Below are 24,913 nucleotides of genomic sequence, written 5' to 3'. Positions count from 1 at the left end.
CAAGCTTTTAATCCTGCCTTAAAATTATTTCTGATGCCTGGCTTGCTAAAAAAAAAAAACCCCAAAAAACAAATGGTGGGGGAGGGGAGGAGGAGACTGATGGTTAAAACATTAGACCGTGGTTCTGGAGACATCCTGGCGTATAAATTCAAGACTTCTCTCTGATACCGATTCTCTAGCTGACCTTGAGCAAATTGCTGATCTCTGTGCCTCAGAGTTTTAATTCCTGGCTTTGACCTTGACCTTCCTTTCTCATTAGACATACTGTGTGATTGATTGTAAATGTGCTTGAACTAAAGGCAATAGATAAATCAGTAACCAGAAACCATGCTCTGAATCTACAGTACGGTTAAGATTTTGCGAATTAACGAGTGGATTTTGTGTTTTTTATGTACAGGTAGTCCTTCCCACTTTCATTCTGGAGAAGCGGTCTCTGCTGGAAATGTATGCAGACTTTATGTCCCATCCAGACCTCTTCCTGGTCATCTCCAACGGCACTACTCCCGAAGAGCGGATGATCCGTTTTGTTGAGTACTATCTCACGTCATTTCACGAAGGTCGAAAAGGAGCCATTGCTAAGAAACCATATAACCCCATCATCGGCGAGACATTTCACTGCTCCTGGAGGGTCCCCAAGAGCCAAGCACAGACTCCTAAAACTTGTAATGCTTCATCCCAGTCGTTCTCTTTCCAGGAAGCCGCTCCTTCCGAGGAGCTGGAGAGAGAGGCCGAGTCAGACTGCTATACTGTCAGGTTTGTGGCAGAGCAGGTGTCCCATCACCCGCCGGTCTCAGGGTTTTACGCTGAGTGCGTGGAGAGGAACATGTGTATAAATGCCCATGTCTGGACAAAAAGCAAGTTCTTGGGGATGTCAATAGGAGTTACAATGGTTGGAGAAGGTAAGCAGAAATGTCTCATTCCACTTATTGCTAGAACCTCTCGACATTGCTGCGCTTGGACAAATTAAAAGTAAAGTTTCTGTACATTTCACGTCAGTCTGGTTATAAGTGGCTTGTATTGTCTCTCTGACTTAGGTGAAGTATATGCATAAGAGAAAGGGAGGATTATAGCCTTTTCCTTTTGCCTGATTGGTCTATAAATGTTAGAGAGAAATACTTTCACTGTGATATGAGTCATTTTACCGAGCTACCATTAGTTTAAATGTAGAGGAGAGAGGAATATAATTTGCAACCTGAGACTGTAGCAGTCACTTTGGTGAACATTTTTTTTTTTTTTAAACGAAGAGCCAACTGTACTAGGAGACTTCCTCCATTTTGTGCGATATAGGGGAAAACGCTTAGTACTTCTGGGCCTAAGCTAGGTGAGTTCCCATAGATTGAGGTTTCTGTGTACACAAGTGCAACACTGACCCAGGAACATGGGTGCAATTGGCACGTGCACGTTCACCATGGAAATTCTGCTCTCTTACTCTGGTGCTGGACAGTTATGAGATGCAAAGGTGCTGGCATGAAACTGACGAATGGGCGTAAAGGAAAGAGCGTGTTTCAGCCAGCAGGACGCTCATGACGTTCCTATTACAGACGACGACAACTTGCGCTCTCACCGTAACAGAATAAGCGTTTCCAGGATTGCCTTTATTAGCCGTTTGCATTCCTCCAGATCTTGACGTAAATATATTTATCCATGGAGGACAATTGTACTCTCCTTCAAGGGGTTCCGGATGATGATGGTTTTATTTTAAGACTTTCTGCAATCTTGTATTTTCCCTTATTGCCTTGGCTTGGTTGCTGTCTGTTTCGGGCCAGCACCGTGAGTAGAAAATCATCATTTGAGAGGACAGTATAGGAGTAACAGTTACCGTATGTGAGAGCTTTGTTTGTGGTGATTAGAATGATAAATCAGTAAATGAATAGGATCTTTCCAAACACCAAAGACACAATATATTTTAAAAGGCCCCTCATCTTATTCAGTGCAAACGCCGGGTAGATTGAAATGCTCCCTGCTGGAATCCAGCATTAAAGTTTAACGACTTACCTTCTTAGTAAAATGAATTGTATTGCAAGATTATTTTCTCCCGGGTGAGGTGCTCCTGACCCCCACCCGCTGGACTTCAGGGAGCACTCAGCCTCCTTACAGCCTCACTGGGAGGTGGGCGCACTGATAGGAAAGAAACGCACGGGCCCCGAGCCAAGCCCCACATAGTGACTATACTTGAAGCAGTGCACTGGTAGAGCTCATTCGTTTCAATTTTTGAAACAGGAAGCTTAATCCTCCTGCTTTGCAATGGTTATAATTTAATTGCCTCCTCCGTGGGTCAGGTTAACCAACCTCCAACACCCCCAGCCCCACACTTGACTATCACCAGTCTGTTGTACAGGTTCTCAATCTCCGACAAAAGACCAGGAAGTTGTGACCATTCCCCGCTCATAGCTCAGACCTTACAGCCAAAAAGAAGCTGAAAAGCAATTCACCATGGCTGTATTTATTAAGAGTTTTCTTTCATGCTGTGTCTGAGGCAAAATCCTTGACCCATGTTTTTTGCAAAGTCCCTTTTTCATCCTGTTATCTATCGTTGTAAAGCTTCGAGTAGGATATTCTTCATAGGCGGAGCACAGAGCCCACACAGTAAGATATAGAATAAGCATAGAAGACAAATTATAGGTTAAAAAAAAACCAGATTTTACTTCAGTAGGTAACATAAAAGAATGTTTGTCCTGTTAAGCATTAAAGTCAGTTATGGAGATGCAGGAGAAAATTATCACTGGATCTGCAGCATCTAAATAAGCAATAAGACACAATGAGAGCCCATTAAAGTTTCCTTTCACACATTTGAAAGAAGGGGTAAGGAATCTCTGCTCCTCAAGGGCCCTAGACTGAATGGTTTTTCATGATAATTCACGCATGAGAGAGATTTGCATGCAGTTGAGGCAGCGTGCATGCAAATCTGTTTCATGCATATTCATTAGGGATATCCTGAAAAACTCTGCTGGTGTGCAGATGTAAAGGACTTGGAAGTTCCTAACCCCTAAAATCTAAAATGTATTCTCATCTTTGTAGAATGCCTGGAAATATGAGCGGTTAGACTGCTGGATGATTGGTCACGTTTTCATTGTTTGAGAGTGGCCACTCATAAAATAATTATATACAAGCCGTTAAGCCCGTCACAACGGGCTACATTACATTTTTGTTTTCGGTCCATTTTCGAAAACAGCACCCTCCTACACTTTTTCTCCCTCATTCCCCCTTCCCCCTCAGCCACTCACCCCCTTCCCACCCCTCAGTCTTACTCACTCTCTGTCTCCCACTGCCTCCTTCCCCTCACTCTCACCTCCCTCCCCTTCCCTCAGTCACTCCCACCTCTCTCCCCTTCCCTCAGTCACTCCCCACCCTGTCTCAATCCCATCTCCCTCAGCCCTCCTCCACTCCCTTTTTCTCTGCTCCACAACTTCTAACCCTTCCACTTACTCACATCCCTGTCTCTCACCTCTCCCTCATTCTCACTCTTCCCCACCCCCTACCTCCCTCTCACTCAGTCCCTCCTCCTACCTCCCTCCCACTCAGTCCCTCCCTCCCTCTCACTCACTCAGTCCCTCCCTCCCCCCACTCAGTCCCTCCCTCCCTCAGTTCGTCCCTCCCTCCCTCCCTCTCTCTCCTCCCTCCCTCGCTACTGGCCGCCGCTCCTCGTCGTCATTCGCCGCCACTGCCGCTGCCACCCGCCGCCGCTGCCACCGGACGCCGCCGCCCCCTGACACCGCCGCCACCGCTGCCGCTGCCCCCCGACACCGCCGCCACCACCGGACGCCGCCACCGCTGCCCCCCGACACCGCTGCCGCTGCCCCCCCGACACCGCCACCGCCATGTTTTGTTTTTTTTTTGACGCTGGCTAAGACCGACGTCCTTGCCCGCACATGCGCAGTAGAGCACAGCTCTACTGCGCATTTGCGGGCCGTCGGTCATGGCCCATTTATAAGGTAGATGCCGACTTTCAGAAAAAAGTTAAAAATAATACCACAATAGTGATTTCTTTTTTTTTCCTTTAACTTTTTCGGTCTTATATTTGCATCATCATCTATGGGAAGGGTGATTCCCAGATATTAGTGAGCAGAGAAAAGTTTCTTTTGTACAAGATTTTTAAGTGAAGTAGGAAATCGTAAAGGGGAAGACATTTATAGGGAGATCGTGCTTTAGAGTACGTGTTACTAGATCAAGGGCAGTGTGCATTTAGCTGCCCATGAAATGTGTTAATTTTCATGACTGCATTGTCCTGAAACATGTTATACAGTGAATGCACTAGAATGCTTTTAAAATGTTCCTGTGCATCTACTGAAGATTTATTGTTTGCAAATAGTGTAAGTAAATTCAGAACATTATATAGTTGATATTAATGTGAGACTTTCTGGTAACTAGGTCATATTGCACCAAACATATGTTTAAAAATAACTAAACAAGTATTGGAGTTAAACAGGATCAGTAATTATACAACATAATACTTCAGCTATTGCACAAATTAAAAAATAATTAAATTATAGTCCCGTCAGCTCAGGCATAATGTAGACTGGAAGCACCTCCAGCTCCTACGGAATACAGCGGCTAGAAGTCTGGTAAGGGCCAAAGCAGCTGTCTTCCATAGGAGCTGGAGGCACTTCATAGGTACTGTGAGATGCTGTTAAATAGGGAGTTGCAATAGTCAAATTGGTTGGTGATTGATCTCTCTTCTGTGTCATCCAACATGCAGTGTACCATGGTACTGATGTAATGTTTTATGCACTGTACCATGGTTCTGACCATGAGATTTTTTTGTCTGCCTGTCCACTCGATACCAGTCAACCCTCCAAGTCTAAGACCAATACTTAGGGGCCTTCATTTTCAGTTTTTATTTTATTTTGCCTAGGAATTTATATTAACGGCGGTGGAAAAATGACTTAGATATAATGCACAGGAGAAAAATCAATGGAAAAGTCATTTTTTATTCTGACACTGAAAATGAAGGCCCCTAAGAACACTCCATCAGCTGCACTGACTCCCAGTCGAAAGCAGGGTAAAATTCAAAACACGGTGCTCTGTCTTCAAGTGTGTCAGAGAAGAGACGCCTGAATCTCTCTCCCAACTTCTTATTCTACATTCCCACAAGAGAACTCCGATTATCCCAAATGGCTCCTCTTTCTTCCTCCTCTGGCTTCTGCCACATTGTCCTGTACAAGACTTTGTGCTTTCAGCTATTGCGCAACAAAACATTTGGAACATGGCACCGCTACCCCATGTTACCTCAAGTTCAGGGAAAAAAAACTAAAGCCAGGCTTTCCCTTACATTCCCCAGCAGAGATCCTCAGTCCTTCCGTCTTAATTATCTGGACCGTAGACTTTCAGTAATACCCTCTGGGTTCTCTATGCTATTCCAACTGTAATCTTCATTCAGGAGTGTTTGTGAGTGACGCTCGGCCAATGTACTGTAACTGTTTGATTGAAACTTTGTTGTAATCCCCCTTGAGGCCATCCTCTGAAACAGGAATAATATCAAATGTCTATAAATACACAGAATTAGTAAGTAAAGCCACCTTAGGGTCTTACAGTCTTAAGAGAAAAGATTCTCCTGACTGGCCTGGGTGGAATGGATGGGACAGTGGTCCCTCACAAGACTGAGAGTGACAGGAGTCCATGACTGATGATAGGTTGCACGGGTCAGGAGATCCCTTGGGAATGATGAGGGAGGAAGTGGGGGAAGCAAGGATGATGTGCTCCGAATCAAAGACTTTCTGGTCAGCTTTGAAGGTGGAGAAAGAAGGGTGTGGGTGTCGAGTGATGGGACACTCGCACGTCCTTCCTTGGTGCTGGTCACATGACTGTGAGATCGACTTTTAGACAGAGTGCACTTACATAGTCATTTCACAATTCCTGTGTAGCTGTAATTGTTGACAGAAGTAAATCTGGAACATGCACAATGTATGGATTATCACACCACACTCTTTTATAGCACTCAGATTCTCTGTAGTTACCAGCCTTTGTCATGGCAGTTAGCCAGCCCTTGAAGACACCATAGTTAGCTAAAAATAAAGAGACTAAAATAGTTGAACATATGGTGCAGACACTACTTAATGGTGTCCATCTGTGTTAATTAAAAAAAATACGTAAAAATAGCTAACACTTTCCAAGTACAGTATGCTATTTGGAAAATGTGTCTGATAATGCGGGATTTGGAATTAGGAATCATTTAACGCTTCTGCAGTCACCGTTGTCTCATGGAAGAGTTTTCCAGGCTGACTTAAGTTAGCCAAACAAATCCCAAGATTTTAAATTCCCGTCCCTCTATCTGGTAAGTCATTACCTAGCTAAAATGTATCCAGCTAAGGCTTATTTTCAGCACTAGCTAGATAAAGTTAGCTGGGAAAGTATTGGTGAAGGGGAGAAAACTTATCCAAGTGTATTCAGCAGCAGACTTACCTGACCGAGATCTGCAGAGTATCTGGATGAAGTTACCCAGGTAACTTTCCAGCTCACTAGCCTGCTGAATATCAACCTCCGAATGTATTTGGAATTTGTAAGGCTGATTTAGCGAAGTCGTGGTGGTGGTGGTAATCTGAATAACTCTTCATGGGATACCCATTGTTGGATCATAAGGCTGCTTTTCTTGAATCTCTTTTCCAAGGCACATCCCCTCACCAGGCTTTGTCCAAATTGGCCATTATGGTAGCAGAAGCATCCTTCCCTCACTTCTTCAGCTCGTGGGCACCACCTCTGCCATGTGACCAGGCCCTGCTAGACAGTGGATCCGAGCCTCTGATCCTTTTGCAACGCACAGCACTCTGGCCTAAAACACAGGGCCCATCTCTATATAATCAAAAATGTTATTTAGAGGGGAATACTTAGCAAAACCTTTCCAGGATTGTTGATTTAACATTCCAAAAATGTGGTTTTACTTTGATTTCTCTGGCAAATGTCCTTTGCTATTGTTGATCAGTATCATGTGAGCTATTGATGAACTGCTCGATATCAAGATATAGCTAGATGTGTTAAATGTATGTAATATGCAACCTTTTTTTTTGGGTGGAAAGAAATGTAATCACCTCATCTAACTTTGGTATTTTTTTTCTCATGATCTTCTGCTCTTTCCTCCAGGTCTTTTATGCCTTTTGGAGCATGGAGAGGAGTACACATTTTCCCTGCCTTGTGCTTACGCCCGCTCTATTTTAACTGTTCCTTGGGTTGAGCTGGGAGGAAAGGTCAATGTTAACTGCGCAAAGAGTGGATATTCTGCCACCATTACGTTTCATACCAAACCCTTCTACGGAGGCAAACTGCACAGGTGAGAGAGGGCTTTAGTCGGAGGCTTCTGAGAGATGTTGTGTCTTCTAAAGTTTTGCCCAAGCTCAGAACGGAAGATAACTTTTTTTTCCAGCGCTTGTATCCGTACTGTGTGTGTGCTGTAAGGTGATGTGTGTATTTCAGTTCCATCGTATTAAATAGTGGAGGTGGAACAGGGCCAGCTTGCAGCTTCCTCAGCCACAGGGGGCTGGAATTACAGCTCAGGTGAATAAAAATGCAAGAAAGCCCCCTCCCCCCCCCCCCCCCTCCCGAGTCATTTTGCTGGCCTGGCCATATCTTTTGCTTGAGACTTTCATTTCCATAGAAACAAAATTGTGCCAATGTGAATGAAAAACATTTGCCCAATCTGTTTTCTGTAAAGCACATAGTGAAATATTTGTAAAGAGAAAGCTTGGCGTTCCCAAATTAGCGTGGATTCAGACAGAAGGCGTGCCTTGGCATCTTTCTATCCCTCTCCTTCCTTTCTTGAGTTTGTCATGTCCCTAACCACCAGTAGATAGGTGTCTAAAGCAACTTCAGTGCTCTGCGAGGATCTCTTGTTTTCCTCAAGCCTCCTACAGCAAACTGATGTCTACATAAAGCAGACATTTATTTGTTGTACTTACATGGTTTGTTATTGCATTTGTTTTTTAGTTGCCTCTTGATTTATGTACTGTATTTTTAATCTCTGTACACTGTTTGGTCGACCTTTTTGGTTTATAAGAAAGATAAATGTGATTTATGAAACCAGTTAACTCTCTTCTTTGAGGGCAAGCAAGATGGTATTCCTCACACATGGGTGACATCATCAGCACGGAACTTTGACCTCAGAGAATCTAGAACTTTCATGCCCTACTGAGCATGTGCAGCTGTAGTCATCACCCTGCCCCCTAGGCAGAGTCTATCAGTCTCTCTCTTTCCGCGGAGCTGTGTGGTCGCGGGAGCCATGTTGCCTCACAGTCTTCAGCTAGAGCTGCAGCTCTTTTCGTTCCTTTGTTATGGTAGTTTTATTCCTTTTCCCTTTTCTTCCTCTCTCCTCTGCGAGCCTCATGGCGAGCCTTAGTCGCTGCAGTCTGGCAGAGACTATTTCTATCCCTTATTTAAAAAAAAAAAAAAAAAAATACTGCATCGGTAGTTTAGTATTTGTGTCCTCTCCTTGCTATGTCTGTTTTTGTATCTTTGTCAGGTGCTGGCAGGACTGACTAAGTGCAGTCCATGGGTGATCCATGTAAGCCGCTGAGCCTGGGGACTCACCTGAGTTCTACCCGGGCAAGAGTTCTATGTCGTTTCACTGATTGATCGGCATCGATGTAAGTTCAGTCAGTGCGGAGATCGAGGATCACTGTGTTCCTATGGGGCGAAGAGCTCATTCTCCCCATATTCAAAGGAGCTAGTCTGCTGGACAGGGGCCCTGGATGACGTAGCCTCCCTTCCTGCTTGCCAGTGATGGCAGTGTAGTCTCCTTGTGAGAGAGGGTGAGCAGGAACTTGGGCAAGCAGCTTGCTGTCACACCTTTGGTGCCATGCCCTGTAACAATTGCCCATGCATATCTGTGACCATTGTACCATTGATCTGATGCATCGATGTCAGTTCTGTATCAGGGACCCATTGAGCGCCATGGTCACCTTTGATGCCGTCAAGATGCCGGGGTGCCCTCAATGCCATCTGGGTACGTGACCGCCCTCTATGCGGTAAGGGCCTTCTATGCATCTGTGTATGTGGAGTCTTGATGCACCAGAGTCATGAGTGCTTTGGGCCTTGATGTGGCAGGGTGGTGTCGGGGACCAGATCTGCCATCAAGAGCCATGGTCCCCCTCGATGCTATCGGAGCCGCCCTTTATGCCTCAGTTCCATCAAAGTTCTCGATGCTACTGCTGCTTCTACTACTTAACATTTCTATAGTACTACGTGACATACTCAGCACTGTATAAAAAGACAGTCCCTGCTGTTGAGGTGCGTGGCTTCGATGCAGTAGTCACCCTCGCCATCGTGGTGCAAAACTGCCCCGATGCCATCAAGGTTTGGGGCCGCCATGGAGGCCATCAAGTGTGTTGGCCACTGATGCCTTTCATTGACACACTCGACAAGGTCGAGCACCACCAACGAGGCACTGGGATTGCCACTGAGTGCCCTGGTTGTTCCTGAGGCCATCGACCACCGGGGCTCTTGAGAGCCCTCAAATGCCACTGAAACCCTCGAGTGACAGGGATTTTGGCCTTGAACAGATCGAGCGCTGGTTTCACCATTTACTCAAGGCACCCTGGTATGCTGAAGCATCCAGGCACAGTGGTCTAGTGCCCTAGATGCTCCTTGGCAGTGTTCCAATAGGGCACTGAGGAGCACTGTGCTGTCCCATCACTAGCTTTTGGCTGTCGGGCACCAGGAATGCCAATATCTTAGGGGGCATCGGAGGCCCTGCCTAGATTCGTGCACCATCGGTGTTATTGAGCGCTATAGAGGCTATCATCAGCCATAGCTATTGGCGAGGGACGCCATCGAGCTCGCGGCATTGACCTCCTCGGACAGATAGTTGAGCCGAGGGGAACAGTTGATGGCGCTGGCAGTCATCGATTCCTCTGGGCACCGATGAGGCATGTTGGGGCTGCAGAGCATCTGCCTGCAGGCACCCCTGGCATCCTTAGTACTGCCAGTCCATCGATGCCTTTGGGCCCTAGGGTCTCTATCGGTGCCACCGGGCTGTTGAAGTCCGTGGGCGCCTGTGGCACCGGGGATGGTGCTATATACTGTTGAACTGAACAAGATTCGTTCAAGCGCTGTTGAAGCCCTGGGTACAATGTTGTTTGGTGCCCTCGATGTGATCCATCGTTGGTGAGTGCGAAAGTGCTATGGGTCCTATGGGCGCCGTCACCACTATGGGCACCAGAGGAAGCAGTTGGATGCCACAAGTCACGACCACAGAGCACCATGGGCACCGTCGGTCACCATGGACTTTGCTGCTGTCATTCCATGAGGGAAATGGGGTGAACCATTCTCGACACAGTTTCAAGGGTTGTCCCAATTCTTGGAGCATTATCAGGTACTGGAGGGGGCGAAGCCATAGCATACTACCCACCACCATGCCTTACCGAGAGCTTCAGTGTACTGGGGATACCACCATCATACTGTTCCTATGCACTCCACTGGGAGTTTTTGTGACACTGGAGCACAGCATGTGTGCTCAGGTATGGCAATGCATCTCCTCGGGCAATGGCAGGCGGCATTCTCAGTGACTGTGCAGTTCTCAGCCATACTAGGGTTCTGCCATTGTCGCGTCAAGGTTTCAGCCTCCTCGTCAGTTCTGCAGCACAAAATACTGAGGAGCACTGGCAAGGAAGGCGTCATCACAAATTCTTTGATTTGCCTTTTGACAGTGTGCAGCCACCAACTAGCAAGTGGTGCTCTGTCCTTGCTCTGCCATGGGATTCTACCCACAAGCATGGCGAGTGGGGTCATAGGTGTGCCGCTATCCATAGATTGGGATACCACTGTATGAGTACTGGTCAGAGTGGTTTTACAACAGAGGGCTCTGTTCTCCAATTGCCCTCTACTGTGTGTGTGTTTGTTTCCCTTGTGGTGAGCATAACAGGATGTGTGCCATAGCCACAGGACTGACCTAGGATTGCATTCCTGATCGACCCCTAAGGGGAGTAGACCCCAGGAGGGTAGTGTTGGGAATTTTCTCCTTCTTCCCATTCCGTGTCACGAAGCCCCTAGGGCTCCATCCCTGGCAGGTTTATTTCTGAACCGGAGACTTGATTCGCTGCTGTCGTCCTTGTAGGCAAGGGCCAGAGGACGGCAGCGGTGGTTATCTGACTGTTTTTGTTGGGGCCCCTTCGAGGATTACCGTGGTGGCCTTCCCCATCCAAGGGTGACTGCCAGTGGCAGATTTCACTTCTGAACCTCAGCGATCAGTGATTGTCTCAACTCTTAACTGGAGAGTTGACAGGTTTTTTGGGATTATGAGGCCCTGATTCCCATTGCTTTCCTGTCCCTTCAGGTCAGAGAGATTCAACTGGGTTCCAGGGCAACTCTTATGGATTCCACTCTTGACGCCTGGCTGTCCACTCCTGCAAGGGGTGTCCCTTGTTCTCCATTTCCCAGAGAAGGCATGTCAATACTTCTGACTGGTGGTCATTCTTGGTTCCTCATGGGATCCGAGAGCCGGTTGAGTGGTAGCACTCTCCTTAGGTCGTCCTAAGGCACAAAAGGTTTATTTCGCAAGGGAGCCTTTCCAGAGTAGCTCTCCAGTGAAGATTAGGGATTTCTCCCATCCAGGAGCTCAATGGGCGTTTTTTGATAAGGACCTGTGGGACCCTACCTTAATGAGGCAGGTTCTAATCCATCTAATTGGCACGTATGCCTTTCAACCTATTGCCATATGGCTGAGGGAGCTGGGGGACAAGGGACCCCGTAATAGAGGTGTTGCTGTTTGGTTGCAGTAGCTTGCAAGCTATACTTCCCCATTTTAAGGATAACCCTGTCTGCAGACAAGGGAGTTCTGGTTCATGCAACAATTGTTCCATTTACTGGACCCTCTGCTTCCTTGGGGGAAGTATATGCTATCATGGCTGAGATACTAATACCTAAGCCAGGTTTAGGGTAATCTGTTCTGAGATCGCCCTTGCCCTGCCATGGTACCTTTAGGGTTTCCAGGCCGGTGAAGAAATCCTGTTGGTCAGGGGTTTGCACTGCGATACCCTGGCTTCCTGTCTCTTAGTGGAGTGTTTCTGGATTTCTTCCCTATGGAATTCGCTCTCCACTTCATCTATTCTAAGCAGGCTTAGGGCTGTATCTCAGTGGGTAACTCCCTACTGGAATTGGCAGTGAGTTATTTGCTTGAGTTATACAACCTAGCGACTTATCCTGGCAGTCCAGCAGTCTGCCTCCTTGTGTTCTTTGCTCCTTCCGACTTCCAGTTGGAATTTCGGGGGGAGGTGGTGAAAAGCTAAGGCATTCATAGTGTATACCTGCAGGGAAAGATACACCACTTTTTCCCTTTATTTTCACTAAACTTGGCCAATATTGCTTTTAGCTTTCCTCACTTCACTAGGTTGCCCAAAGTATCTTCCTGCTCTCCTGAACTATCCCGTAGACAGGATGGATAGTCCTGCCCTTGACAGGGTGCAAAGTGGGTGAGCTTCAGGCCTAACTTGTCTCCCTGCGCAGGGGCTGCGCAGGGGTTTGGGGTAGCGATCCCATTCAGGATTGCCTTTCACCCCCTGAAACTCTTGATGCTGTCCTGCTGCTCAACCATGTTTGGTGTTTTGGTACTTAGGGTCTGTCACAGACCTTGCCGTTGTTGCTGATTATTCTTCCAAGCATTGCTTGGGTTTTCTTCCCATTATGCCTATTAACCAAACATGAGCACACTTCTGCAGAGATATTCTGTCCTTCAGATGTCAGTGGACTGCAGTTTCTTTCTGGGGAGTTCTCGAGCCTCAGTTGGTGCAGACTTTGTCCAAGAGTCCTTCCCTTGGTTACATCTCTGGACTTTTTCCTGTATCTAGGGGGTTCTAGACATACTGTTATGGTTTACTGATCCGAAACATTGCTTGTAATGTTTTCTGTGATGCGGAGTGTTTCTTGTTGGCACTCACATCACTCCCCTGCCTTAGGCGACTGCTACGCATCGGGATTTTGTGTCTCAGTCTTTTCTATGGTTTTCTCTTTGTAGAACCCAATTCTTTTCCCGCGTAGACCCCTTTGTGGGTCGGCTGCCTCACAGGCAAAAAGGAGAGAGGTGGTGCTTTTCAGTAGAATGCAGTTTCCCACTTTGTCCTGCTCAGACAGCCTATAGCTTGGGATTCACCCATGTGTGAGGACTACAATTTGCTTACCTGTAATAGGTGTAATCTGAGGACAGCCGGATGTTAGCCCTCATGAAACCCACCCACCTCCCCTGGGAGTTGGTTTCTACAAGTATTAGCTATATTATGTACTAAGGAACTCTGCCTAGGGGGCAGGGTGATGACTACCTCTGCACATGCTCAGTAGAGCATTTTTGAGATCAAAGTTCCATGCCGGGCTCCATCCCATGATGTCACCCATGTGTGAGAGCTAACATCCTGCTATCCTTAAAGAACACCTGTTACAGGTAAGCAAATCTACTTTACATATAGCAGATGACTGCCTCCTACATAAGATGTGCCATGTTGGATCAAACATCCACCATGATCTCTAGGAAGATATGGGTTGGCTTTCACCCAAGTTTACCTGCTACTGATTGTTTATGGACTTTATATATTGCTGGGTAGAAGCAGCCTTTGCAAGTCTTGCTCTTATTTTTGTGCAGAGTTACAGCAGAAGTGAAACAGAATGCTTCAAACACCGTTGTGTGCAGAGTACAAGGTGAATGGAATAGTGTGCTCGAGTTTACGTACAGCAATGGAGAGACAAAGTCCATAGATCTGACAAAATTGTCTGTTAAGAGGAAACAAGTACGGCCAATTGAGAAGCAGGGGCCATTTGAGTCTAGGTAAGAAGAATGGTGGTGTGCCGCATGTTAACAAAATAGGAACGTTTGTATAATACAAGGAAAAGCAATTTTCAAAAGCCTTTTAGTAGGGTTAATACTGATTTACCTTTGTAAAGGGGCTGTCTGACCCTGCTACAAATCGACGTAGAGTTTCTACAACATGCCTACTTTAGCAACATTAGGAGGTAGCGTTTCAATTCTTAAGTTCATTATTTCCCTTGAAAAAAGTACCTGGGCAGGTGCAGATATCTGTGCATGCTTTGTACCCACTAGGGATGTGAATCGTTTTTTGACGATTTAAAATATCGTCCGATATATTTTAAATCGTCAAAAATCGTTAGGGCCACGATACAATACCAATTCCCCCAATTTATCGTCAAAAAATCGTAAATCGGGGGAAGGGGGAGGGCAGGAAAACCGACACCCTAAAACCCACCCCCGACCCTTTAAATTAAATCCCCCACCCTCCTGAACCCCCCCCCCAAATGCCTTAAATTACCTGGGGGTCCAGCGGCGGTCCGGAACGGTCTCCTGCAATTGAATCGTGTTGTCTTCAGCCGGTGCCATTCTGCGCCGCCATTTTGCAAAATGGCGGCACAAAATGGCGGTGGCCATAGACCAACACGATTCGACTGCAGGAGACCGTTCCGGACCGCCGCTGGACCCCAAGGTAATTTAAGGCATTTGGGGGGGTTCGGGAGGGTGGGGGATTTAATTTAAAGGGTCGGGGGTGGGTTTTAGGGTGTTTTAGTGTGCCGGTTTTCCTGCCCTCCCCCTTCCCCCGATTTAGCTACGGACCGCCGCTGGACCCCCAGGTAATTTAAGGCATTTGGGGGGGGGGTTCGGGAGGGTGGGGGATTTAATTTAAAGGGTCGGGGTGGGTTTTAGGGGGTTTTAGTGTGCCGGTTCACGATTTTAACGATTTTCACGATACTCTAAACACCCAAACGGCGACGATACGATTCCCTCCCCCTCCCAGCCGAAATCGATCGTTAAGACGATCGAGGACACGATTCACATCTCTAGTACCCACTGCAATTTTTGAGAGAGCAGCTGTATACTTTCACTTTGAAAATTGATGACCATAAGTAAGAAGTATCCGCAGACATTGCAGCAATGTGGGCAGTTTGAACATTTCCTCAGATATGGCTCTGTAAAGTATTGGGCACAGAAATTCGTAACAAAAAGAAAAGACAGACCCAAGATAATCATACTTCTTACTTATCCAAAAGTAATAGTGTTCAAAAATTCTTTATCTGATTTGTGTGTTAACTCTAATTTGACAATGTCAAAAAAAAAAATTGCATTCAGAAACACATTCTTAAGCACACAGTGAAAAAATGTAATTCTTCTTGGAGGAAAAACTTCAGATGTCCAAACTCAGCAATCGCTGCCTGTGATTAGGTGAAACAAAGCACCATCATTAGTTAAAAAAAAAAAAAAAAACCCAACTCTCCAATGAATCACAGTGGTGTGTTGATTTCTTTTTTAAATAAGTTTGGGGGTTTTTTTCATCTTTTTATAGTGAGAAACTGCACCCTTCTTAATAATAATATTACAATGTACAAGTGTCTCGGCTTGGCGTATCGCAAAAGTTTAAAAAGGTTAAAGCGCAGAAAAATACTTAACTTGCCATCCTTTCTCTTGAGAAATTCATTTCCGATGCCATCAGCGTTTCATCCACTCAGGTCTGTGTCAGGGAGAGGAATACAGGCGACACTTTGTTGCTTGATTTTAAACTGAAAACCAAGAATTAGGAAATTAAATCTTAATGCACATAACTCATTTAAAATGAGACTACTTACCAAGCTGTGCGCGCTGTTTTTACCCCAAGCTTCCAAATATTTTATGTCTACATAGTTCAAAAAATGGCTGTGGCTGATGTGTTTCCTGCCAGCTTTTTTAAGTGCTTGATTGACCAATTGAGAAAGCAAACCAATTGCGTAAGAAAATGTAATTCCTGCCCTATATTGAATTTAAATAAATTGTCCCCAGTCCATGTCAAAATTCAGTCCCACTGGTTGTAAACTCACTAATTCATAAATTCATTTTTGTTTCTGTTTTAATAAACATTTTTCTCTGTCTCCTCCTCATAGATGGGCTGCGGCGGAATTGATCTAAAAAAAATATATAATTTAAAAACTTGTGCGATGCCTTAATGGATTGCACCACCAATGGTGAGAAGATTTATGTAGGGCAGACTAAATGGAGTTCAAGAACTCGTATCTCTGGATTGGGTGGATTGAAGCACCATTGGTGGCAAGAGTAGTCTTTAGCCATCGCAGTCGCTAGAGTATCTTGGTGTTCAGTTCGACATGAAGCAGGGCAAGTGTTTTCCTGCCAGAGGGTCATATTCAGACAATGTTGGCGCAGGTGCGTCTGTTGATGAAAACAATACGCCTGACACTGTGGTCCTATCTACAGGTGCTTGGATTGATGGCGGTGACCCTGGAAGTGGTGCCACAGGCGCATATGTGTCCTCTTCAGCGCTCCCTTCTGTCTCATTGGATTCCACAGTTTCAGGACTATTCGATTCATCTCCACCTGCTGATGGAGGCCTGCTCTCACCTACAGTGGTGGTTACAAGCGATCATATAAGTAAGAGGGTTTCCCTAAAATCACCAGACTGGCTAGTACTCAAGACAGACGTGAGCCTCCAGGGTTGGGGAGCTCACTGTCAGGAACTGACAACGCAAGGGCGCTGTATTACAGAAGAGTCTGTCTGGAACATCAATTGGCTGGAAGCCCCAGTGGTGCAGTTGGCATGCTTGCAATTCGGTGACAGGTTGTAGGGTCGAGCAGTCCGGATAATGTTGGACAATGCAACCACAGTGGCCTACATTAATTGGCAGGGAGGAACCAAGAAGCCAGCAAGTGTTGCAGGAAATAGACCAATTTATGGAATGGACAGAAGTACATCTTCGGGAGATCTCAGCCTCACACATTGCGGGAAAAGACAGTGTAAGAGCAGACTTTCTCAGTGGGGACAGTCTGGACCCAGGAGAATGTACATTGTCAGACGAGGCGTCTCAGCTAATAGTGGATCGCTGGGGCCTTCCATTTCTGAACCTGCTGGCGACTGCTTGCAATGCGAAGGTTCCTTTATTCAGTCGCAGGAGAGATCCAAAGTGATTGGGCATTGATGCTCTCATGCAGAAATGACCGGAGGACAAACTGCTGTAAGCTTTTCCTCCATGGCCCATGTTGGGCAGAATGATTAGGAGACTCTAGATTCACAGAGGGTTGGTACTTCTGATGGAACCAGATTGGCCCAGGAGACCATGATATCCAGATTTGTTAAGGCTCCTGGCAGTAGAAGAGGACTGTAGTAAATTCACCTATAAATTTAAAGTACTCTAATTCCAACTCCCTTAGTATCCTAAACTTAACCAGGAACTCAATAAAACTAAGATGAAGGCAGCAGTCCAGCAGCAAGAGGGGGGCTTTCCAGTCTTTTGCATTGAGTGTCACATGTATGATTTTTTACCCACCAGCGAGAGATTGTATATCTGCACTCGGTGCAAAGAGCGACTGACTCTCAGGGAACGAGTCCGATCTCGGGAGGTTAGAGTAGCAGACTTGGAGGAGCTGAGGCAGACAGAGAAGTACATTGATGAGACCTTCAGGGACATAGTAGCCAAGTCCCAAATCCATTCTGGCAGCCCCAGTGCTGCCTTGGATCAGAAAGGTCTCCCAGTAGGAGAACATCACCCTGGGGTAGCAGGAAGTGATCCTGTAGCAAGGACCTGCTGTCCAGGTGATGTATTGTCCCCTCGCACTGAGGACAAGTCTCTCAGGGCTACTGCCCAGGAGGGAAGGGTTAGGCCGGCCATCATAGTTGGTGATTCAGTTATTAGAAATGTAGATAGGGTGGCTGGTGGACGTGAGGACCGCCTGGTAACTTGCCTGCCTGGTGCGAAGGTGGCAGACCTCATGCGTCACCTAGATAGGATTATAGACAGTGCTGGGGAGGAGCCAGCTGTTGTGGTACGTGTGGGCACCAACGACATAGGAAAATGTAGGAGAGAGGTTCTGGAAGCCAAATTTAAGATTTTAGGTAGAAGCTGAAATCCAGAACCTCCAGGGTGGCATTCTCTGAAATGCTTCCTGTTCCACATGCAGGTCCCCAGAGGCAGGCAGAGTTCCAGAGTTTCAATGCGTGGATGAAACGATGGTGCAGGGAAAAGTGATTCAGTTTTGTAAGGACTTGGGGAAACTTTTGGGGAAGGGGGAGACTTTTCCGAAAGGATGGGCTCCACCTTAACCAGAATGGAACCAAGCTGCTGGCACTAACTTTTAAAAAGGAGATAGAGGAGATCACGTGATGTGGTGAGCTGGGAGGCTGTGTTCCTCATCAGCTCCGGGACCCACTCCGCCTAACGCGAAAAATCTAACTCAAATTCAGCCTCCAACCCGGCGAAAAATCATCAGCTTGTGACGGGGCATATGTCCATCATCAAATATATGAACAAACTAACACCTCCGATGACTACCAAAGCAGGACGCCGAGAAAAAGAAAAACCGAAGGCGACACCTAAAATGGCTGCCGCGGGGGAAGGAGGGCCCGATTCTGGCTCCCCGGGGCTTACCATTACTGATATCAAAGCTGCAATCCGAGAGGCCCTTGATGATAAGCTGGATCACATCACCCAGCAATTGGGGGAAGTCAAAGAAACACTACACGAGCTTCTTCCCCGTATTGATCATGCAGAAGCCCGACTTTCAAATGTGGAAGACGAGGCGTTGCAGACCGAACGGAAAATGGAGGACACAAGCAAACAGCTGAAACTCCTGCAGGCAAAAATCGATGAACTGGAAAATAGAGCCCGGAGAGACAACATCCGCTTTCTGGGGTTTCCTGAGCATCTTGAAGAGAAAACGCTCTGTGGCTTACTGGAAACCTGGATTCCTGAGGCGCTGGGCTTACCTCATCTCCGGGATAAATTGGTGGTGGAGAGGGCCCATCGTTTAGGAGCTCGGCGGGAGACCAACGCGAGGCCCCGCTTGGTCATTGCGAAGATTCTTAACTCCTCACACAAATCAGAGATTTGGCGCGCCTCTAGGTCCAAACGCGATCTCCAGTACCAGAGCCAACCGATTCGCCTTTTTCAGGACTTTTCCGCGACGGTTTCGGAGGCCCGGCGGGGATTCTCTTCCATTTGTACCTCCCTCCATAATCAAGAGGTAAAATTCTCACTGCTCTTTCCCGCACGCCTCAGGGTGTGGCAGGGGGATCGAGTGCATATGTTTGAGACCCCGGAGGCAGCGAAAGCCTTTCTTGCCAAATTGAATGATGCTTCATCATGAGGGACAGCATATAGGTTAACATGAAATAGAGACAAAAAAAAAAAAAGGAAAAAAAAGGAAAAAAAAAAAAAAAACCCACTAACCTATTATACACCCCGTATAACACCGCACATCAAAGGATATGGTATTAACTCTATAGGAACGGAGCCGGCCTGCTTGATGGAGGGTGGACTTAAAATATGGCTAATCCAGCGACTGGGGATCCCTCAACTGCCGAGCCGGCTTGGATTGCAGAGAGCCCAACAACTTTTCCCCTCGGTGAGAGCCTGGGACGGCGAAGTTATAGCAGCGGTGTGCCCAGACAAGTAGTTACCAACTGGGTCCAGTACCATACCTTAGAGGTTTTATTTTGAGTTTGACCCGTGTACGAGGCCTTGTGGGACGTGCCCGCCTCGCTCCGGGGCGGTGATATGAAACAGCGGGCTGCTGTTCTTCTGACCTCCTTGCCACGATTTGCTCTGCGTGGACTGTTCCACTTGAATCACTTTACCTCTGTTCATGGCTGGCAAATCTGGCTTAGTTTTGTATATAGTTTGCACTTGTGGATTTTTGGACCATCATGTTGATGCGGAGTGGATGTGCCCGGACACATCAACGGGATCTCTGAACCTCCATGGAGTTGGATGGGGGTTTACTTCTCAACTGGGGTATTCAGAGGATGGGGACGGGGGGGATCAGGGGGGGATGGGAAGTGGGGAGGGGAAGGGGGCAGGGGGATTTGGGAAATGATGGAGTAGCATTTCTGTTGCTGTTGTTCTGGGGAATAAGTTTCTTAGTTCCCGGTTATGGGTGGCATATAATATGGCTAGCGAGTGCTCTTAGTTTCTGTGTGAGAATACACATTTGGAGGGGACGCTACCGTGGGAGGGCAAGGCTGGGTGCCCACCCATGTTTCCTACATGACGTACACTTGTATGTGGAGACTAATGGTTTTACATTCTCATGGTTCAATTGATATCTTGGAATGTAAATGGCCTTGGTACACCAGTAAAACGAACCAAGGTGTTGGCTAATCTGAAGCGACTGCGGGCCGACCTCCCCTGCCTCCAAGAGACCCACCTTACTGAATTTGAAAGTCGCAAACTCAGGCGAGACTGGGTGGGCACCTGTATCTTCGCAGCGGCAGTGCGCAGGAAAGGTGGAGTTGCCATATTAATACATAAGAATGCTAATTTTCAGGTTCATAATACTCTTGCTGACGAGGAGGGTCGCTATGTTATCATAGTTGGTGTTTGGAATAACAAACCGGTCACAATTTGCAATATCTACGCCCCAAATGCTTATAGTCATGCATTTTTTGTAGAACTGGGCAACCTATTACAACAACACAGTCAAGGTACAATATATGTAGCAGGTGATTTTAATTGTGTTCATGAGGCCCTGTTAGATAGAAATACTCCACAGCCCCGCCAAGCGGGTGAGCAGAAGCAGGGAGTGGCCTATCTGTGCCGCCAACTCCTCTTACTTGATGTCTGGCGCACATTACACCCAAATGAGAGAGACTATACGCATGTATCCAGGTCTCATCATACGATGTCCCGGATTGATTATATATTGGTATCTCAACACGATTTTTTTACGATTTCCCAGGCAAATATAGAAAGCTTGGCAATCTCTGATCATGCCCCCATTTCAATTTGTATACGACCCCCGGGATTAGAACATCAAATACGGCTTTGGCGGTTTCCATCTTTTCTGAAAGACGAGGCTGCTTTTCAAGTCTTTCTGAAAGAAAAGTGGAAGAATTTTGCAAAAGATAACCAACAACACGCCACTACTCCTCTACTTTTTTGGGATACAGCCAAAGCGGTACTCCGTGGGGAGATTATTTCCTATGTTTATTTTCGAAGTAAACATATCAACCAGTCCATCTTAGATCTTGAAACCAAGTTGAAGAGAGCGAAGCAGCTCCTTTCCTCTCATAACACTGGTGAGCATAGAGTGGAGTTTTATGGTATTCTGGGCCGTTTAAACACCATACTCGACGCTCGAGCTCGCCTCTATTTGTGGGGAGGACAGAAGTCTCTTTTCAAATTTGGAAATAAAACGGGTCGACTGTTAGCCCGATTAACTAAAAATCAGACGCCCCGCTCGTTTATAGCGAGATTGAAAACTCCATCTGGGCAGGAAACGGTAAAGGAGCAGGAAATCTGTGCCTCATTTCAACACTATTATGCAACCCTCTATAGCCCAGAGTTGGGGGATGGTGATGAGGGGGAGGAAGCCTTTTTTCGAGATGTCCACTTACCCACACTGTCAGCAGCCCAACGAGAATTTCTGAATAAGCCCATTCAGGTATATGAAGTTTCACAGGTTATTTCTGCTGCTCAGCCGAGGAAATCCCCTGGTCCTGACGGGTTTTCCTATGATTTCTATAAAATCCTGTCGCCTTACATTAGCGAGACCTTAACGAAGTACTTTATAGACGGCCTGGCTCAGGATAGTTTCCCAGCCGCTTTCAATCAGGCACATATTACCCTTATACCGAAACCAGGCAAGGACAAAACATGCCCATCTTCCTACCGGCCCATCACTCTTTTAAATTGTGATTTTAAGATTCTTGCAAAAATTTTAGCGGAACGCCTAAAGGTTTTCCTCCCATACTTAATTTCCCACCATCAGACAGGTTTTGTAAGGGGCCGGAAACCAAATGGGACACTTACGAAATTGCTCACTGCCATGACCATCTGTCGTACCCAACAGATACCGGCGATAGTAGTGGGACTAGATTCTGAAAAGGCTTTTGACCGCGTTAACTGGTCGTATCTTTTCACTGTTCTACAAAGGTTTGGCATTGGGGGAGCTTTTCTGACTTATATAACTTTACTGTACAAGACCCCGACCTCCAGCATACTAGCTAATCACTGCCGATCGGAGGAAATCCCTATACAGCGGGGAGTTCGGCAGGGGTGTCCCTTATCCCCTCTACTGTATATTCTGGCACTGGACCCCCTGCTGCGAAGGATTGATGGGAGTAGGGAGGTGAAAGGGTTTGGTGGCCCTCAATACATTTTTAAGGTTGCTGCCTTTGCTGATGACCTGTTGGTGTACCTAACACAACCCCGGTATTCGCTTCCCCATGTGCTGGATCTTTTAGCTCAATATAGTCTGTTCTCGGGCCTAAAAATAAATTATGGTAAATCCGAGGCCCTGGATGTTACAGGCACTTTGCGGGATACTTGGCCAGGTGTTTTTCCCTTCCAGTGGGCGGCAGCTACTTTAAAATATTTAGGTATCTATATACCACATAGTCTGGACAAGTTTTATCATGCCAATATTCACCCTATGCTTACTAACACCCTGGCCGTCTTCAAACGTTGGACCTCTTTGCCTTTGTCTCTCCTGGGACGTATTCACTTATTTCAAATGATAATTCTCCCGAAATGGCTTTATATCTTACAGCTGGCCCCTCTTTGGATTTTAAAAGACGATCTCCTTCGATTTCAAAGGGCCTTACGTTCCTTTCTCTGGAGGGATAAGAAGGCTAGAATTCCCTTAGAGGTTCTCATGTGTCCTAGAGTGAAAGGGGGTTTGGGGTGCCCTAATTTGGAACTTTATAATTTAGCTTGCGGGGTACGCCATATTAGAGACTGGATGTCGGGATTATCCTTCTGGACCCCCCACACCCACTTGCTGGAATGGTATGGAGTCCGGACACTAAATCCTTTAGTACAAATACCTGCTCACATGGTCCCCCATTATTTGAAACCACAGCCTCTCTTGCGATTGTGCAGGAAGTCATGGAATTTATTATGTACCTTGGGGGGACTATCTGCAATCCAACCAATGTTTCTGACGATTACAGGGCATGATTTCTTCCCGCCGGGGTCTGGGGGCGGCGTCTTTCAACGCTGGAAGGGCTTAGGGCTCAATTATTTCTCCGATCTTTATGATAACACGACGGGAACTATTCTCTCCTTCCCGACTATCCAACAACGATTCCTCGTGCCAAGAAGTGATTATTTTGCTTACTTACAGATTGCCCATTTCCTCCGTACAAGGGTGGCCCGGTTGGAGGATGCCCTGGCTGTCCAGCGCTTGGGGGATTTGGTGCACATGGAGACCAGAAACAAAAGTAAAGTTTCCCAGCTTTACAAAGACTTGCTTGTGTATTCGGAAGTTGATGTGCTTGCCACGCTTTATCGTAGATGGGGAGAGTGGGCTCTGTTTTCTATAACCTATGAGGAATTTTTAGCCTGTTTTCGGGATATACCTTTGCTATCTGAAAATGTACTCTTGCAAGAAACCCAGTACAGATTTCTATGGCTTAGTTACATTACTCCTCACAGGGCTTATCAAATGAAGATAGCGCCCTCCTCCCATTGTCGTCGCTGTGGCCATGACAATGGTATTTTCTTCCATTGTTTCTGGGATTGTCCCAAAATCTCGCATTTCTGGAACCAGGTGTGTAAAGCATGCTCGTCCTTCATGGGGCGTTCCCTACCCCCAGATCCTAACCTTTGGTTGTTTGGGTCGGTGCAGGGCCTACCGATACCTCTCTCAGACTCTGAGAGACTTTTGATATGCCGAGCGGGGTTGGTGGGAAAGCAAATAATATTGGCTACGTGGTTGGAGGTTTCTGCCCCTTGTTATGAGCGCTGGTTCCAAAAAATGGTTAGATTATGCTCAATGGAGCATGCCCTTCTCACAGTGGCGATGCCAAAGAGATCTGTACTTATAACTCATATTTGGGCTGCTTTCACAAATTATTTGACCCCGAAGACAGGGACTACTTGGGATCCCTGGCCTGGGACATCGACGGCTTGATACACTAGACAGTACGAATTTGATCCTCCCTACCACACGGAACTGGGGGATGAGCTGCCACTCTTCTTCTCGAGGACGAGGACACAACGATTTTTTCTTCCACCCTGGACCTTTTGTTAAAGGGACTTTAATGGAGAACAGCAATATACCACTTGAACTCCATCTGGGGACGGGGAGATGGGGGGGGGGGGGGGGGTTTGGGAGAAAGTTTTCCCTGTTGTCTAAATGCTTGTTGTTTAACGTTTGAAAAATCTGAATAAAGATAGTTTAAAAAAAAAAAAAAAAAAAGGAGATAGAGCAGCTTTTAAACTAGAACAAGGGGAAAAGCCACAGTCACTCAGCAGTGCATGGTTTGGAGAAATGTATCCTTGAAGGATACTAATGAATCAGGAGAGTTAGGGCATCCCAACAGAGAGGCTCCAATATTTGGATTTTCAGAAGGCGTTTGACAAAGTCCCTTATGAGAGGCTTCTACGAAAACTGAAAAGTCATGGGATAGGAGGCGATGTCCTTTCATGGATTACAAACTGGTTAAAAGACAGGAAACAGGGAGTAGGATTAAATGGTCAATTTTCTCAGTGGAAAAGGGTAAACAGTGGAGTGCCTCAGGGATCTGTTCTTGGACCGGTGCTTTTCATTATATATATAAATGATCTGGAGCAGTAAATGATGAGATTGACATAATTGGCATCGCAGAGACTTGGTGGAAGGAGGATAACCAATGGGACAGTGCTATATCAGGGTACAAATTATATCGCAATGATAGGGAGGATCAACTTGGTGGGGGTGTGGCACTTTATGTCCGGGAGGGTTTAGAGTCCAACAGGATAAAGATCATACAAGAGACTAAATGCTCAGTAGAATCTATATGGGTAGAAATCCCATGTGTGTTGGGTAAGAGTATAGGGATAGGAGTATGCAACCGTCCACCTGGACAAAATGGTCAGACAGATGATGAAATGCTAAGAGAAATCAGGGAAGCTAACAATTTGGCAGTGCAATAATAATGGGAGATTTCAATTACCCAAATGAAGAAGGAGCAAACCCTTGCACGTAAGCAAGTATCACACAACACTGGTGCAAGATCAAAGTTTAATCACCACA

The 24,913-nt window shown here is 46.5% G+C and overlaps 1 protein-coding gene across 4 annotated transcripts in view; it reads left to right on the top strand.

The window, feature by feature from the left end:
* Positions 1 to 24,913, top strand: part of OSBPL11 (oxysterol binding protein like 11) — a 152,483-nt gene that overhangs the window by 105,307 nt on the left and 22,263 nt on the right. For 3 of the 4 annotated variants that reach the window (XM_029605284.1, XM_029605283.1, XM_029605285.1), the window contains exons 9-11: positions 398 to 899; positions 7,075 to 7,261; positions 13,553 to 13,735. In XM_029605284.1, coding sequence (XP_029461144.1) covers positions 398 to 899; positions 7,075 to 7,261; positions 13,553 to 13,735 — 872 coding nt within the window. Of the gene's footprint in view, positions 1 to 397; positions 900 to 7,074; positions 7,262 to 13,552; positions 13,740 to 24,913 lie in introns of those variants that run through there. The other variant, XM_029605287.1, reaches the window with a different exon arrangement.

This window comes from Rhinatrema bivittatum, chromosome 6 (assembly GCF_901001135.1).
Source record: "Rhinatrema bivittatum chromosome 6, aRhiBiv1.1, whole genome shotgun sequence".
In the NCBI taxonomy this organism is placed as follows: domain Eukaryota; kingdom Metazoa; phylum Chordata; class Amphibia; order Gymnophiona; family Rhinatrematidae; genus Rhinatrema; species Rhinatrema bivittatum.
The sequence above is the reverse complement of the archived record's forward strand: the minus strand, read 5'-3'. Positions and strand labels throughout refer to the sequence as shown.